The 16,052-nt window shown below is 35.1% G+C and overlaps 1 protein-coding gene across 10 annotated transcripts in view; it reads right to left on the bottom strand.

Moving 5' to 3' along the window:
• The window catches only part of myocd (myocardin), a 123,330-nt gene that overhangs the window by 52,636 nt on the left and 54,642 nt on the right, over nt 1-16,052 (bottom strand). For all 10 annotated transcript variants that reach the window (XM_056771759.1, XM_056771764.1, XM_056771762.1 and 7 more), the window contains exon 3: nt 10,428-10,599. In XM_056771759.1, the coding sequence (XP_056627737.1) occupies nt 10,428-10,551 (124 nt within the window). In that variant the 5' untranslated portion in view covers nt 10,552-10,599. The remainder of the gene's footprint in view (nt 1-10,427; nt 10,600-16,052) is intronic.

Raw genomic sequence — 16,052 nt, 5'->3', positions numbered from 1 at the left:
TTTACACAAATCCCAATTTTACTCTTTTATGCCGATTTTAAATCAGAATTAATAATCTGATCCAAAAAGTAATTATCAAATACAGTCAAATACTTCCGTCATCACAATCACTATGATATCATGCCAACCACATATCTCAATTATTCTAGACTGCTGACATCAGCATATATTAGTCTTCGTCAGAATGCAGTGATTATGATTTCATAGCTTGTGTGAGAGTGGTTTTCAAATGAAGCATTACCAGTTATTCTCCTATTAATGTGGCTGCTTGGCTACAATTGAAAAGAAAAATCCCTGGCAGACCTTCCCAGATTTATCAATACAAGACCACCACCAAAAGTGATGCCTGCAGAATAAAAGTGCAGGTAAAGATGGTACAAACAATGCATGTTCTTTTGTTGGGAAGGAAATTGTAAACCAGATTATATTGCTCCTTTATTGAATAATAAAGTCCCATATTGTTTTGAGATTCTCAACGCTGGCAGCGAGATGAATTAGAATGCTCAGTAATAAAGTCATAAAGTGTTGTGCTGTTATTTGCGAGGCCCGTCGAATGAAAGCTGCAACACATTAGCTGGCTTTTGTTTTCTTTTAAACGAGTATGTTTGCCTGCCTTTCTCACACTGCCGTATGGTGCATTCCTATCATCAACAACGCAGCTCTCATCATCTCCAGATGCTTTCCCTTCAAATTAACATATGGTTCTAACTTACCTTCTCTATGGCTTTGATACATACCTGAGCATGGTTGCAAATTAATTCTTTTATTTCACTTTCGGTTCATAAAGATGTTTGGAAACGGCTGAGTTAGGAATATGAATCGGACCGGCGTGCTAATGATGTCATCCGTTAATGGTCGATATGTCAAGGTAAAAAATTAATGCGCAGATTAGTGCTCGTTGTGTACAGAACCTCTTGAAAGTACAGAATGCCTTCTGATAACCTCTGAACTAGATTTGGCTGGATTTCCCCTAAAAAGGCTGCATTGGGTTTTGGATGTGTGGTTTTGTATTGTAAAGGAACATGATGTACAACACAGGGTTGGTAAAAAGAGAATAACTCAAAAGAGAAATGACCAAGAATATCTCTGTTTATTTTGATAAAAAATACAGTTTATAGTGATTAAGTACACTGGAACATTTTTGAGTGTATCTCTGACACAGAGTTCTTTTTTAAGGTCCAGTGTAGTTTTTTTGGAGGATCTATTGACAAAAATTAATTATGATATACATAACTATGTGATCAGAGGTGATTGAATACCATACTAATGAAGTGTTATATTTTTATTACCTTGGAATGAGCTATATCGATCTACATACACCGCGGGTCCCCTTACATGGGATTCGCCATGTTGTTTCTACAGTAGCCCTAAATGGACAAACTGCTACAGAACGTGTTTCGTAAATACATTATCTCCTTCAGAAGCGAAAACGTTAAGACATCTTAGTGCTGTGTCAGCCACCGTAGTGATCTGAGAGGGAGGAGGGATGGATGGAGTGAGCTGTTGGTTGCAATTCGAAACCTCACCACTAAAATCTCCACATTGCTCCTTTATATAAATCACCCAAAAATTTAAATAGTCATTTCTTTCCCCTTTTGTCTTTTCAAAACCTTATGACCTTCGTATTTCTGCAGAACACAAAGTAATTTTATATTTGAAGAAAGTTGTAACCGAACTACAGAGGTACCCATTCACTTCTATTGAATGGACACAAAACCAAAGCAAGTCATTTTGGGGCAAACTAACCTTTTAAATATGCATATTGGGTTCACACATGGTAACTGTCACATTTGTGAATGTGGAAGAAATTTGTATCTAAAGCAACAGTGCATTCCTGGTACAGTGTTTTCCTTCACTGTAAATCCTCATCAGTTCAGTTTACTTAAAAAAACTTTGGAAACCGATTGCCCTTCTTTTTTTCAAGTGGAACTTAAAGGTAAAATTAAAGTTAAGTTAGTAATCAGCTATAAGTAAGTAGAACAAACTTTTGAGTTATTCAACTACAAATATCAAGTAAGTTTAATATGTAAATTTCAGTTCAAATACTAGTACTCTTGATACAGATTTACTCTTAAGCTACAACAACTAAAAAAACTATGTACCATCGTTTTACAAAGATTGTTAAAGTAAGGTGTAAGTAACATGTTTTAACTAAAACAGATGACACTCAATACACATCTGACAATCTCAACTGTTTATTTTTTATCAAACGGCTTGTTAGGAACATCAAAATATCTGGCAAATGTAACAATGCTTCTGTCTAAACAGATCTCTCATACCTAATTAAGTAGCACTGCAAAAATTACAATGTATGGCACTTTACAGAAAATTTAAGCATTTGACATGTAGACATTAAGCTTTTATTTGGTTTTAGAAAGGTTCAATTATAACTATAGAAAACATAACTGAGCCACCTCTAACCAGAAGTAAACCTCTAAGCATTTGGCAAGTTTGGGACATCATCCACGATTGCCCTTGATGCATTAACATCACAGAAGCACAGCGGGGCGTACACACGTTATCTTGCAAAACTATGAAAACAGCAAAAGCAAAAAACAGTCAGAGAATAAGGGTAACAATTATATTCAAATGATGACACAAAGCTGACAACAATCGACCTAATCATAATAATAACACCTTTGAATCAACTTGACGCAAAATTTCATCAAGCGTTTTTCCCTCATTTCCTCCTTTTTTCATAAATTTTTCATCAAAAAGTGTCTCCAAAGCTGGGTAGAACTAAGATATTAGATTTTTCCAGAAACGCGATTGAATTCTGCAAAGATCTAAGTACAAACACAAAGTGGTTATTTACATTAAAATAAAAAAGCCTTTCTGGTTGTAAAGAGAAATAGGAAAAAACCTGGCTTTCAGTAAAAAGTGCTGGCTACTTCTCCAAGATCTCACAAACAGGAGGTTGAGAATGATCGATTTTCTTTCTCCTCATGGCAAATGTCATGTCTTTTGAACATCAAAAAAAAATGTCTTCATATTGAACATTAAAATAGTATTTAGACTTACAGCATCTCATAGCACATGCTTTAGGCATCAAGCGGAAATTCTAAAGTAAAAAGAGAAACATTTTAAACACAAACACACACGATAATAAAAAAACAACACAACAATGTAATTCAACAGAAAATGCTTTAATGTGAAGGAGAACTGGCCTCAGAAGGCAGTTTAACTTGCAGTGAATGAAAACTACAATTAAGACTGCAAATCCTCAATGTATCAAGTATTCTGGGATATACAGAAAATATGTTTCATGGTTTCATGCTTTAATGGTTAGATGAACAGTTGACCCAAAAATTAACATTTTGTTATCATTTGCTCATCCTCTAGTTGTTACAAACTTCAAAAATATATATATGAGTTACAAACATTCCATTCCATTCCGTTTTCTACCGCTTATCCGAACTACCTCGGGTCACGGGGAGCCTGTGCCTATCTCAGGAGTCATCGGGCATCAAGGCAGGATACACCCTGGATGGAGTGCCAACCCATCGCAGAGTTACAAACATAAATTAGGATATTTTGTATTTGAGTAATTTTGGGTCTTAAAAACTTATAAAATTTACAGTTATAAAGTAAACAATAACTAAACTAAGAAATAACTCAAGCAGTTTGAGTTTTAAAAGACACGTTGTAACATGTTCCACAGATAATATCCACCCATGCAAGGGTCATAAACACACAAAAAAAAGTAATTACCTTAAATTGGGGAAGCTCACGATCTTCAGTCTATGGGCTTCAGCAAAGTGTGGGGAGTTGTGCTTTATTGCGCATGCTCATAAGAACGTCTTGAAATTTCAAGAAATGTTATTTTGTTTTTCTTAGTTGTTTCAGCAACTTTCAGCAAAGTTGTTTGTAACAAAAATTAACAATTTCTAGTATGAACAGCATTTTGGCCATATGTAAGTAAACATACTAGCGATTTTCAACTAAGGTATACTTTTTGATTTTACAAACTTGTGACGCCACACTGTACTTGTATTTGAGCTATTGGATTGTATTGATTGATTTATTGTGTTATATCTGCTCAAAAACAAGTTCTGTCCACATAAATCGCAGAAATAATGTTAAACAATTCTAAAATTTGCTTTTTTTGGAGGAAGGTATGCATGCAGTGGCTACTTCATTTCTCAAGTGAGCTGGATAAGAGCTCTATATATTGTATTACTGTTTTCCTTTCTAAGGGAAGGATTTCTCCCTTGGTAAAATTCACAATCCAAATCTCTTGTATCCACAATACAACACCTGGAAAAAGAAGCTGTCCATTAATCTCTGGTGCTTCAAAATCCCCGGTTTAAAGTCTTCTCATCCCACCGACACATGCAAGCGGGCGTTCTCGAGCCAGGGCTCCGTGTTTCAGAATAACCTCATGGGTTGTTTTCAGGTCACTGTGGCCGAGTGGTTTCTTAATTGAACTTCTTGAGTGCGTTGTTTAATATGCAGCTGTTAAGTTTCTTTAAATAGAGCGCTGGATGCAATGACCTAATATTTTCCGGTTTCACTGCTCAGGAGTGCTGAAAAATATATATAGCTAAAAGCTCTTATCATCTGCTGCTGTAAACGATGAAGGAATTAAGCTATTTGATAGCGTGGTGGATTTGCATGGATCTGGTAAATCTAAATGTTAGTCTTAAAATGGTTGTATAAGATCACGGTGCAGGTTAAAGTAATTAAACTAACAACTGGCCAAAGAAATTAAACACTGCGGGGTTGTGCTACGTGATTTATAGGTGTGTATATGGATCTAGCTTTTATTGAACTGTGTTAGCGAGGAGATTTTATGTGTGGTCGCATTTTGGGACATAACACACGTTTCTGTTTTCTTGGAATGAAGATTTACTAAGCTTAAGGAATTACAATTTTTAAAAGGTCTAATGTGTCATTTTTTGAAGGATCCATAGACAGAAATGCAATATAATATACATAAATATGTCTTCAGAGGTGTAAAAGAGCTATGAAGTGTTTTGGTTTTCTTACCTTAGAATGAACTATTTCTATAGTAGATACACCGCAGGCCCCTTTGCATGGAATTTGCCATTTTGTTTCTACAGTAGCCCTACATGGACAAACTGCTCTAGAGTGTGCGTTTCATAAATACGTTATCTCCTTTGGGAAAGAAGCGAAAATAAGACGATATCTTAGTTCTGTGTCAGCCACCGCAGTATACATAGAAAGGGATGTTTCTGGGACACAGACCAATGCACGACTAAAACAGATTAAAAAGATACATGTAAAATGACCTGCTATTCATCGAAAAGTCATCAAACAGGCTTTTCTCTCTGGTTGACTTCAGCAACATAACCTCACCTCCTCATGTATGAATCTCATTCGGTTCTCACATTAATGTATTTACGAGAGAGCAATTTAAAGGTGAGAGACTCCAGGCGTCTTTTTTTCTGGGTAACAGCAGCGCCCCTTATTTATTTTAGCTGAAAACCAATTTCAACTGTACATTCCAGATAGGTGAACAACTCTTGGCTGTGGCCACAAATTTTTGAAAGATTCAACAAAATCAACTACCAATGGCCGGTGGGGTGAATACTTGCCATGTCTTCGAAACATTTTGCACCCAACAGAGTGATGCCCGAAATATGTAATCAACCTGCGGTATAGTTTTCAGCGACCTTTAACTTTAACACAACCAAGTGATACACAAGACTCACTTTTTCATTTATCTTTCATTCTCCAGTACTCTGTGCCATGAATATCTGTTTATTTTTCCCGATGTGATGGATCGATAATATTAGCTGAAATGAATTATCCATCAACTAAACCTCATTAGCGACATCTTTCAAAGTTCAAATTAAATGACGCATTGACATTTGAGCAATTTCATGGTTAAATTAAAGGAACACAACAATAGCTGGAATATTACAGTACATTCCACCTGTTGCTTAATGAGAAACGCTGAAGCGTTTTATTTGATTTAATGCTGATCATATCAGCACTGTGCCTTGGCAGTTCGTTCCAATACATTTTTCTGTTTTTCTTGTTTTCTTAGCTGATAAATGTTGAGACTGTTCGGGGTAAACAGATCTTGTTGAAGGACATTTTGATGTATGATATTTGTGCTCAAGTTTCTGTCAGTTTTTTTTGTCTAGTCGAACCGGGGCTGTTCCCTAAAATTCCTGGGACCCACATCAGTTGCACATTGGGTCACCATACACCTAGCAGTGTAAAAACACCAACCTCTTAACATGCCACTGGACACATTTTCTGGTTGTCCCTCTGATGGACTAAAAATGACATTTTTTTTGTATCATTTTAAATGTAAAGGCAGTACGATTTAGTGTCTCGTGCGGTTTTGTGTTTTCATAACTCAGATATCAAGCCTTCTTTAGCGGAATTCCAAACAGATGAACATAATCTCGTACCCATCGTCACTACAAAATCAGCATGGAATTCACATGAAAGAGTGCTAGTCAAGCCTTCCACCCTTTCCAGATTGTAAAAATAAGTATTTTATAGCAGGTGTTGGGTTGAACTTGCAAGCCAAAAAACCTTTTGTCAGAGCCTCCTACTCCACCTCAGTCTCCCTTGTTTCACGTCAACGATAGCATCAAGTCAAATTTTGGTTCGCATTTAATGCTAGTAAACACTGATGGAAAAGTCAATGCATTTCTGGTTTGAGGAGCAACATGGCTGTTATCTTGGTTGAGTTAATCAAGTTACAGCTTTAAAGTTGAGCCAGAAGTATTGTTTGCACCTCTTTGATACTTTTTTGTGTAGCTGGCTTTTCAACATTATACAGTACAGTACATACTTGCATTCAATAGCTTGCATACAGCTATTAATTTTGTTTATTATTATTATACTTCACATTACTACAGTAATATCTAGTAACCTACATTCTCTCAAATGCACTTATGAGGTGCATCCTACTTTTAAACAGCATCAAAGGAGTTCCCATGTTCCCATGCTTTTCCATCATCAGAAAAATCCTGTCCAATTAATTCATAAAACAAACAAATCATAAATATATACTGTACATAGTTAATTCAAAACATAGCAACATTTTGTATTTGTCTACCAAAATCAGTAAAACGTTTAGGCATAAGCCTTTAGATCAAAAGCGCTTTATCAGAAACATAAATCAAGCTAATTGTTTCCAAATCACTTCCTCCGCCTAAAATTGTTTGCATAGTATAGACGTTTTCAACCAGGCCTCGCAGATGGGCCAATGAAATGTCCTGTGAGATAAAGAATGTTCATTTTAGACAGTTTGGAATCCGGTGATGATGTTTTTGTAACAGTTTAGCTCATTCCTGTCACAAGCTGTTCTGCCTTGCTTTGATCATGACGTCATTATGCCGGTTTCTGAGATGACTGACAAATGAACATGATGACAACAACTTTGTAAGAGGTGGAAAATCTCCACAGAATCAGCTGGTTTGTTTCAATAGGCTAAGACAGCGTAACCTCTCTGACAAACCAACTAACAAACAATGGCTTGAGGTTTGAGGAACAAAATCCGTTTTGCTAAACAGTAGCAGTTGAGCGGACAGCACACTTTAAGATGATCTGAAACACATGTAGTTTGTTGATAAAACAGGGTTCTTCGACAGAGGCTCTGGTTATGGTAATGCACAATGGAATGACAAACTTGAATTAAAACTTTTACGGGTGATTAATAGTTATCATATGGTAAAGTTTAAGTATGTTTTTTATCTATGTTAAAGGAAAGAAACAGCCAAAAGATCGGCCATGATTTACTCACCCTTTTTACCCTTCAAACCTGTTTAACTCTCTTTGTTCTGAAGAAAAAATATAATAAAGAATGTCCTTGCTGACTTTTCAATTGTAGTCAATGGAAGCATGACATTTTGAAGACATTGTGTTCTATAAAACAAAGTCATGTGAAATTCTAGAATTTATTTGTTATTTTTGCTGAAATTGTGCAGAAATTATACACAAACACTTTAGCAAAGCAAATATCTGCAACCAATTCTCATAAATTTAGCAAAAACGGCAGATGTGCATTAGTTGAGCCCATCAGAAGATGTGGATGTTTTATTGGTCTCTGGCTTTAGAAACAAATACTATGAACTGATATGCTGACATATATGGATTCAGTCTAGTTATATTCAGTCAAATCAAAGTAGGCTTCTAAATATATATTTTGTATATATAACATGCAAACAACATAGTTTATACTGTACTTGTATGGACTGAAACTTAAGTTAGTATTACTGCAAATCTTGATGTTTGGTAACGTTTTACTTTCCTTGTTACCAGGAGCCAGCTTGGACATTTTTCTATAAATAACTGAAAATAAATCATGACAGAATTCTCATTTTTGGGCTTGCTGTTCTTTTAAGACATTGTTATCTAACAATGCAAACATCCAAACATTTGATTGTATTATTAAATACACATAAATACAGTCAATTTAATCTGATCTTCAATTAGATTTGAGCTTTGGCAACAAAACATAAATTAATGTTGAACATTTTTAAAGTAGTCCTTTTAGAAGAGATTGTTTTTTTAAATAGCTCAAATCGGGGACATTCAAACTAACATTCCCTTGACTTCTCGATTGCTTTCACCAAAACTCCAATTCAATTCAAGTCAAGTTTATTTATATAGCGCTTTTCACAATGTGTATTGTTTCAAAGCAGCTTTACGGGGCAAACAGGAAAAACAGAAAAGTTAAAACACAGCACAGTGCATGGTATTTATACAACGAGTAAGATCATTCTAATAAATAATATCTAATTTCTAATTAAATAAATAAATGAATGAATGCAGTCTCTACACATGACTTCATGGAAAAGTCAGTTTGCTCTTCAGGTTTAATGGGAACCAGTGTCTTTCTTTCACATCGAGTAGTGAGTCGAGGGATCCATCAGTCTAAAAATACAGTTTCTATCGCAACATTCCTCAAATACTTTCATCTCCAAACCTTGTGATTCAAGTGCCATTTAAGCTGGTTTGATTAGACTATGAAGTGGAAAAGCAGAGCGTACTGATATTTCAGCATGGATTACTCATCAGCTGCTTCTAATAAAATGTTCAAACAATCTTGTTTTATCTGGCCAGGGAAGTTACTTGGCAAAGGCTCGCATTGCATACTTACCTATTTACCTGGTATGTATGTTGGCAAAAATAAACGCTTTTCTTTAAGAGAAATATTCACATTTTGAGATTATGAACAAAAATAATTAAATCGTTTTCATAAAGTGTTCATGAAACCGACGGCTTTGGTTTGGAAGTATGAGGTTATCAATGACCCCATGTACTTTTGTACTATTAGAAAACAAATGCTCAGAGACGAAAATGCAAGTCGTGGACTCGACTTGCGCTTAAGCCACAAAAAGTGGACTTGAGACTTAACTTTGACTCATAAACAATTGACTCAGACTCCAAATTAGGGACTTGTTATGAATACTGGTCTACAAGGACATTTATTCTTGGATGGTATTTTATAAAGGAGACTCTCATGAATTCCTTTTGTTTGCTGTGAGAACATGTCATTTACTTTTATATTTCAGAGCAACACTTAATATTAATGGCAACAATCAGTTTAGCAATAGAACCGGTACAGCCTGTTGTTAAACCAAATATAGCTATTTCTGACTCTAAAGCCATTTATAGAAAGAATAAACATGCATCCTTTTCTGCATTGAATTTTTAGCGGTAATTTTAGCTATGTACTTTAGAGGTAAATTGTCCGCCTTTGACATTTGTAGCAGATAAAGAATAAACAATTTTAGGTTAGGAAGAAACGTTAGGAATAATGTTGTTATTACAGATTAAAAACAGATCAGAAAAGGTGATCAGGACCCCATCACAAGTAAATGATAGCAAAAAAAATGGATATAAAATATTTGATTACCTCATTTGTAACAAATGCAAACCTTCCATGTGGAAAAGTGACATGAAAGACGTATTTGCATGTATTTTGGTTTTATCTTTGTAAATATAATCTCATAAATATTATTATTTTGGCATATTTATGTCATTTATGTGTAATATACTGAGATGACACTCAGTACTTTTACCTTGGAATGTCACGATTTACCAATCAGAAGTAGGTTTTCCAGAGACATGTAATAATTGTGGATAATAAATAAACCATTATAACTTAAATAATAATAAACTTCAAAAAAAAAAAATGTATCACTAAAAGTTATAGTAGACAAGCATACTATAATTAAGAATGAAATGTCTGAAAACAAAAACATTTAATTAATATAAAACATAAAAACTGAATGTCTGGCAACACGTCAATGAAATCAAACTGCTGTATATGCAAAACAATATGTTATCTTAGACTTTGACTTTGTCTCGCACATCTGTAAATAATGCATTTCCCGTATGGAAAAAAATGTGTTGTTGCATCTTGCAGCCATGATTTGCAATGTGGAACTTGACCTTGTCAAAACCAGCATTACACAGTATGTCAATACACTCACCGCTCTTACGCTCGGTATGTGGAGTGGTATGGAGGTCCGGTTTCCTCATGTAGCTGGAGTCATGGTCTGAATCTGCTATGGTGTTCTGATCGGGACTGTTTAAAGTGCTCTTCACTGCATTCATTGCCTTGTCCACACTCCCCTTGCTTTCAGATCGCCCGCAGTCTGTCCCCTGTCCAAAACACACACACCAAAACACAAGTCATATTCAACATGTGAGGGCAGCCACACATCATTTCACCTTCATGTCAAGATAACAGACTAATAAACCGACTGTAACTTCGCAAGACCATTTCATCTGACGAATGGTAAAATTTGGTTTGTCATTTACTGGCCTGACATTTGTTCGAGTTCTAAATAGGAGCAATCTTGAATTGAAGCCATAGAATTTGTTTGTAAAACACAGAGGACCTCTCGGTGTTGATTTTCCTTGAAATCTGTTTTAGCAAGAAGATATTCAACAGCGAACAGAGCGCGTCTGTTTGTTTACAAAGCATAAGCTCACTTAAACCTCTACGAACGCGTCTACTCTCACACCGAGACAGGCGGCCATGTATTTACTGGGCTCACAATGAGCAGACCCCTTTTGAAGGGCCTCAAACACGCGCATTTAGAATTCAGAAGCTTTCAGGGACCCCCACAATGTGTTTTGGTGAAAAACAAGGACTCTTTTCCACTAGCCAAGTGTTCTCCCTACACCATCTACAGAAACAAACCGCATAGGGCACTCCAAACATACATCTCTGTTTTCTTTAATAAGCTGTGTTTTGAAAAGCATTTACATGTCTGAAGGACATTAATTCCCTTAAAATGTCACGGCTTGTAAAAATACTCATGTTATCAAAGCCAAGTTTCCAATTTATTGGTAAAGCAATGGTAGAACCTTTGGAATAATGGAGTTATACATTCATCCATCCATCATTTTGTTATGAAGGGGATGGTCTTTTAACTTTAAGGTTCTTTTGCTAGAGAGATTGTGTGTTGAACCACATTCATAAATCATTCGTAATATCCATCCTGCTCAATAAAACGTTAGCTGAAAAATTAACTGATGGGCATGTCTTTAAAGCCTCTTAGATGAAATCCAAAGCATTTATATAGCAGGTAACAGCATAGGTCATGGAATTAAGGGATAATGGAAGAGTAGATGTTCATGGCCGGTGATGGATAGGAATTTTTGGAACCCTGTGACAATGCCACCCCACACACTGTAGTAAAATATGACATGCAGGTTCGCTTGATGAATGTTGTACAACTAAATTAAAGGCCACCATGATGTGCAGGGGAATCTGAGATAATTTAACTGTCAGTATAGTAAATCAGTGTTGCTAGATGCAAATCGTTGCTTAGTTATAAACAAAACATTGGTTTGAAAAGTGTAACGGTGTAAAAATGGTTTAAAAAAGGCTTCCTATTACAAAAATACATGGAGCTATATGTAGTTTGTCCACTACTCATAAACCATAAAGTGTGCACATTAATTATTTATTTACATTGGCTCATTTTTAAAATTGTATTGTTCAATAAATGGATACATGGAAAAAAAAATACTGATTATACTAAATAAATACTAAATGATATTCTGGTTCAGGGTTAAAACTGACAACCATGAGATTTACACATTTAAAATGAATTTTGTTGAAGTCTATGTTCATTTATGAATTGTCACCTTGTTTTCTTTCTTTTTGTCATCTTAATCACTTCCCACTTTCTTTCACTTCTCCCTCGTTTTTCAAACTGACCACCAGTTGAGTTGAACAATTTCCAAATTTATGGGAGGTTTTCATTGCTTGCTTTATTTCTGTTGGGGTAATTCCAGGACTTCCAGGGATGAGTTTTTGAAAGAATGAAGGCAGTGATGATTGTTCTCTATTCATTATATAAGGGCTTGCTGCCTCTCAGTGTCTGATGTTAGATATCATCTTAGTTAGAAAATAACTCAATTAACAGTTTAATGAGACACAATATTTGCCCCCTGGAACTCATTTTCCGAGACCTTTTTTTTACGTTTTTGAAGCAAATATAAACAGGATTTCATCAATGTCAATTACATTAATTGAAATAAACTCTTAATCCGAACAAACAATTCATTAAATTAAATAAACATTACATAAAAAGCAAGCTGTAAACAATATGACATAATAAATTGACTGCTGCTTAGTTTTTTCTTTTGAAAATCTACTTTAAATGGGTGCTGCAACGATGTGTAATGCATTTAGACTTCTTTACAATTATAAACGTGTTATCTTCTCATGCTTAACTTGGTCAACTTGTCAAAAAATGAAACTGTTGAAACTGAAACGGTTGAGTAAAATTTTTTCGAAGTCCCTTATTGGACAAGTCTCCCGGAAAAGCACGCGGCACGCCCACGCGGCAGCATGGAGAGCAAGAGAAGGAGCATATGCAGACGTCATTTTCACTTGTGTGCAGGAGAGAGAGTGAGAACATATGTTCTTATGACAAGCTGTATCTCTCTTTTATACTGTAAATGTGATCAAACTAAATACTATTCAAAGATACGACGTATGCAATACTACTCTAGGTACTCAAGATTAATATGAGATTGGCAGAAACCCTGTTTGTTCGGGACGCTTGAAACTAAACTTTCATCACCAATTTCTTCTATAAATCAATAATATATCTGACAACTACATGTAACTATTGTGTTTACGGAAATATTGCACAAGGCTTATAATAGAATTTCTGTAAATTTATCAAATGTTTCTTAACAGACCAAATAGAAAAAAGTTATAAAACAGAATATTAATTGTAATAACACCTGTCATTAAAGCTGTAATGTTTGGTTATAAATGAATCAGTTTTTGAGCAACTACTTAAAATATCAGTGTTAAAACTTCAAAATCAATTTGAGGTCATCTGACCCACATAAACATATGTAAAGTCACCTTTAATTTTATGATTCAAACAGAGATGGTGATGTAGAGGCAAAATATAAAGATTGAAGTTTTAAACATACATGAACAAATCTGTTGTCACATTTCTTGACATAATTACTGTTCTAATACAACTCATGTCTTTCCCACTTATTTCACAGACTGTCAGCACATTTCTTCGATTAAAGTAGGGAAAATTGGAATTTAGTTTTTTTGGTAAAAATTGGGTTAGGAAACAAAAATGTGTTGGGCTGTACCTGATGACAGGCCATTTGTAAACCAAATGTAAACCCAAGCTTCTGCAGAATGACATTATTAATGAACGAGGTTCAAATGGATTCATTAGATTCATTTTGAGCTACTGAGGTGAAATGTAAAATCATGGCCACCATAGGTCATGCGATACTGTACGTTTGTTATTTACAGGCTTAGTTTTGCCCTTTATCCCAATGTAAATAGACGACGGATCAGCAAAGGTGTCAGAACTGTGAAGTACGCACCTCGCTGGACAAGCTGTTAAATGACTTTTTAACAGAGGATTTGGCAAGATTTAGATCTTTTGCCATTCTATAATAAACAATGGCATGGGTATATTGAAAATATTTACTTAATTCTGCAAAGTGACTTATGGCAACATTGGCTACTAAACAGAATGTCATGAGTGTTATGGCGTCAGGTACCATGGACTGTATAAATACTCTCTGTACACTTGTTTATAGGAAAACCCCATCTGGCTTTGGCTTGACGAGGCAGACATGCTGGTGACCCCAGGGTTTTCAAATGGAAAATATAACACAAGTGTTTGCTAAGCAGAAAGAACTACAGCAGTCAACTGTCAAGTTACAGAGTATGTTGTAAAGACCACAGGCTCCACGGTTCAGATGCCTCTATCATACCTAATAAACACAATGTTAAGCGATTGCAGAACAATCTACATTAAAAAATCTAAACATATTTAAGCCTTACATAAGTATTTCAGATTTTATATAATATCCTCCTCACTCCTCAGCTAATCGTATGGGCAGACGGTAAAGATACACAACACACACTGGTTATGCCTTAAGATGTTATATAGCCATACTGTACAATACTGTATGAATTACGCCTTGAACAACCAACCACAGAGTATGGTCTTTCTGGATTTTGATTTAATTTTGTGATGTTCCAACACATTATTGAGGTTATTAATTGCAGAAAGTGATAAACATCAGAGCAAGCTTTTTTTAGTGATTTTACCGTTTTATGACCAATGTGGTTTAGTCTACAAGGCCCTTAAAAGCTGAAGATGGCAGGTGATGCATACAATCGACGAGAGTGAATTATTAGAGATTAACCCATGTTTAAATTTTAGATTTTAACTATCTCAACAAACAGAGATGAGTTTGTGCTTTAATCAGTTTATGTGTTTTCCAGTTTACAGAGATTTTTTTTACAAAACCAAAACACATTTTATAGTTGTAAGGAGTGAAACAGTTTAGATTTCTTAGTTTAAGAATGTAGACTTTACTTTAACTTGACCTTTTCTGTTATTTTAATTGATCTTTAACTTCATCACAGAAATAATCTGGTACCCTGCCTGATTTAACCCAGTATACCCAATACCAACCATTACAGCATGCTCAGTATATGACTTCTATTAACGGTTTTCATTCTGGGGTCCGGGGACCCTCAGTGCGCTCCAGAAGGTTCTTTGGGATCCCCCAGAAAATGTTTGAGATAAATGAAAAATTGTATGACTAATGAACATTTTTTCTATTTCATTTATAAGTGTTCATAATTATTTGTTTGTAAATACGTACCTAATTCATACTTAATTTTTCTCGCAAGTTTTTCTCACTACAGTTCCCTTTATTTCACTTACTGGGGTTAACTCACTATTGCTGGATGAAAATTGTTTCTTTTGAGGTTAATGCATCCAGTATTACTATCACACTTCCAATTTATCTAACAAAGTTACTTTTTTTAATAGAAAAATCAAAAATATAAATAAATATATGGATATGGATTTAAGGAAAGGGGCCCTCACAAAATCATTATCATATTTGGGGATCCTTGGCATCCTAAAGACCCTTGATTTATATAATCCTCTCACAAGTAACATAGTACAATCATTTAGGCAGCTCAACTGCTGACGCCAGGCAGACATTAGAATATTCTTTAAGCAAATACATCCAAATACACAGCTGAACGATTTTTGTTCTTCTTGCTGGAAATGTTTATCTTTATTAAATATTCATCAGTGATACCAGTCAAAATGAGTTATTGAACCTGGAAACTTTATTGACACGTGTACGCTTATAAAGAAAGACATTCCAGCTTCCACTTGTCCTTAAATTCAACAAAAAATAACTCAAATTCCACAAAGAAAAAGCATGACAATTGACTGACCCCAATGCCAAGACAGATTAAGAAATCTTGTAGTTCAGCATATGTACTGTATCCAAACAGTTATGCCAAAAGACATGTAGCACAAATCTATTAGTCATTGCCCTAAACTCAAAACAAATCACCACACACCAGAATTTTCTTATCATGCTTGTTTTTAGGCCTCAAGGACTGGCAAAAAATCGAGACACCTGTTTTGCTCTAGGCTTCTGTAAAATGTTCAATTCATGCAAGAACTTGTGAGGTATTTCTGAGTGAAATGAATATCGAATAATAGAAGGCGTGGCTTGATTGTTTTTTCAGTGTAAATTGCATGCATGACAAAAATTTGGGCGTGTCATTCAGA

This window comes from Triplophysa dalaica, chromosome 17 (genome assembly GCF_015846415.1).
Source record: "Triplophysa dalaica isolate WHDGS20190420 chromosome 17, ASM1584641v1, whole genome shotgun sequence".
In the NCBI taxonomy this organism is placed as follows: domain Eukaryota; kingdom Metazoa; phylum Chordata; class Actinopteri; order Cypriniformes; family Nemacheilidae; genus Triplophysa; species Triplophysa dalaica.
Note: the sequence above shows the minus strand (reverse complement) of the source record. Positions and strands in the feature narration are given on the sequence as shown.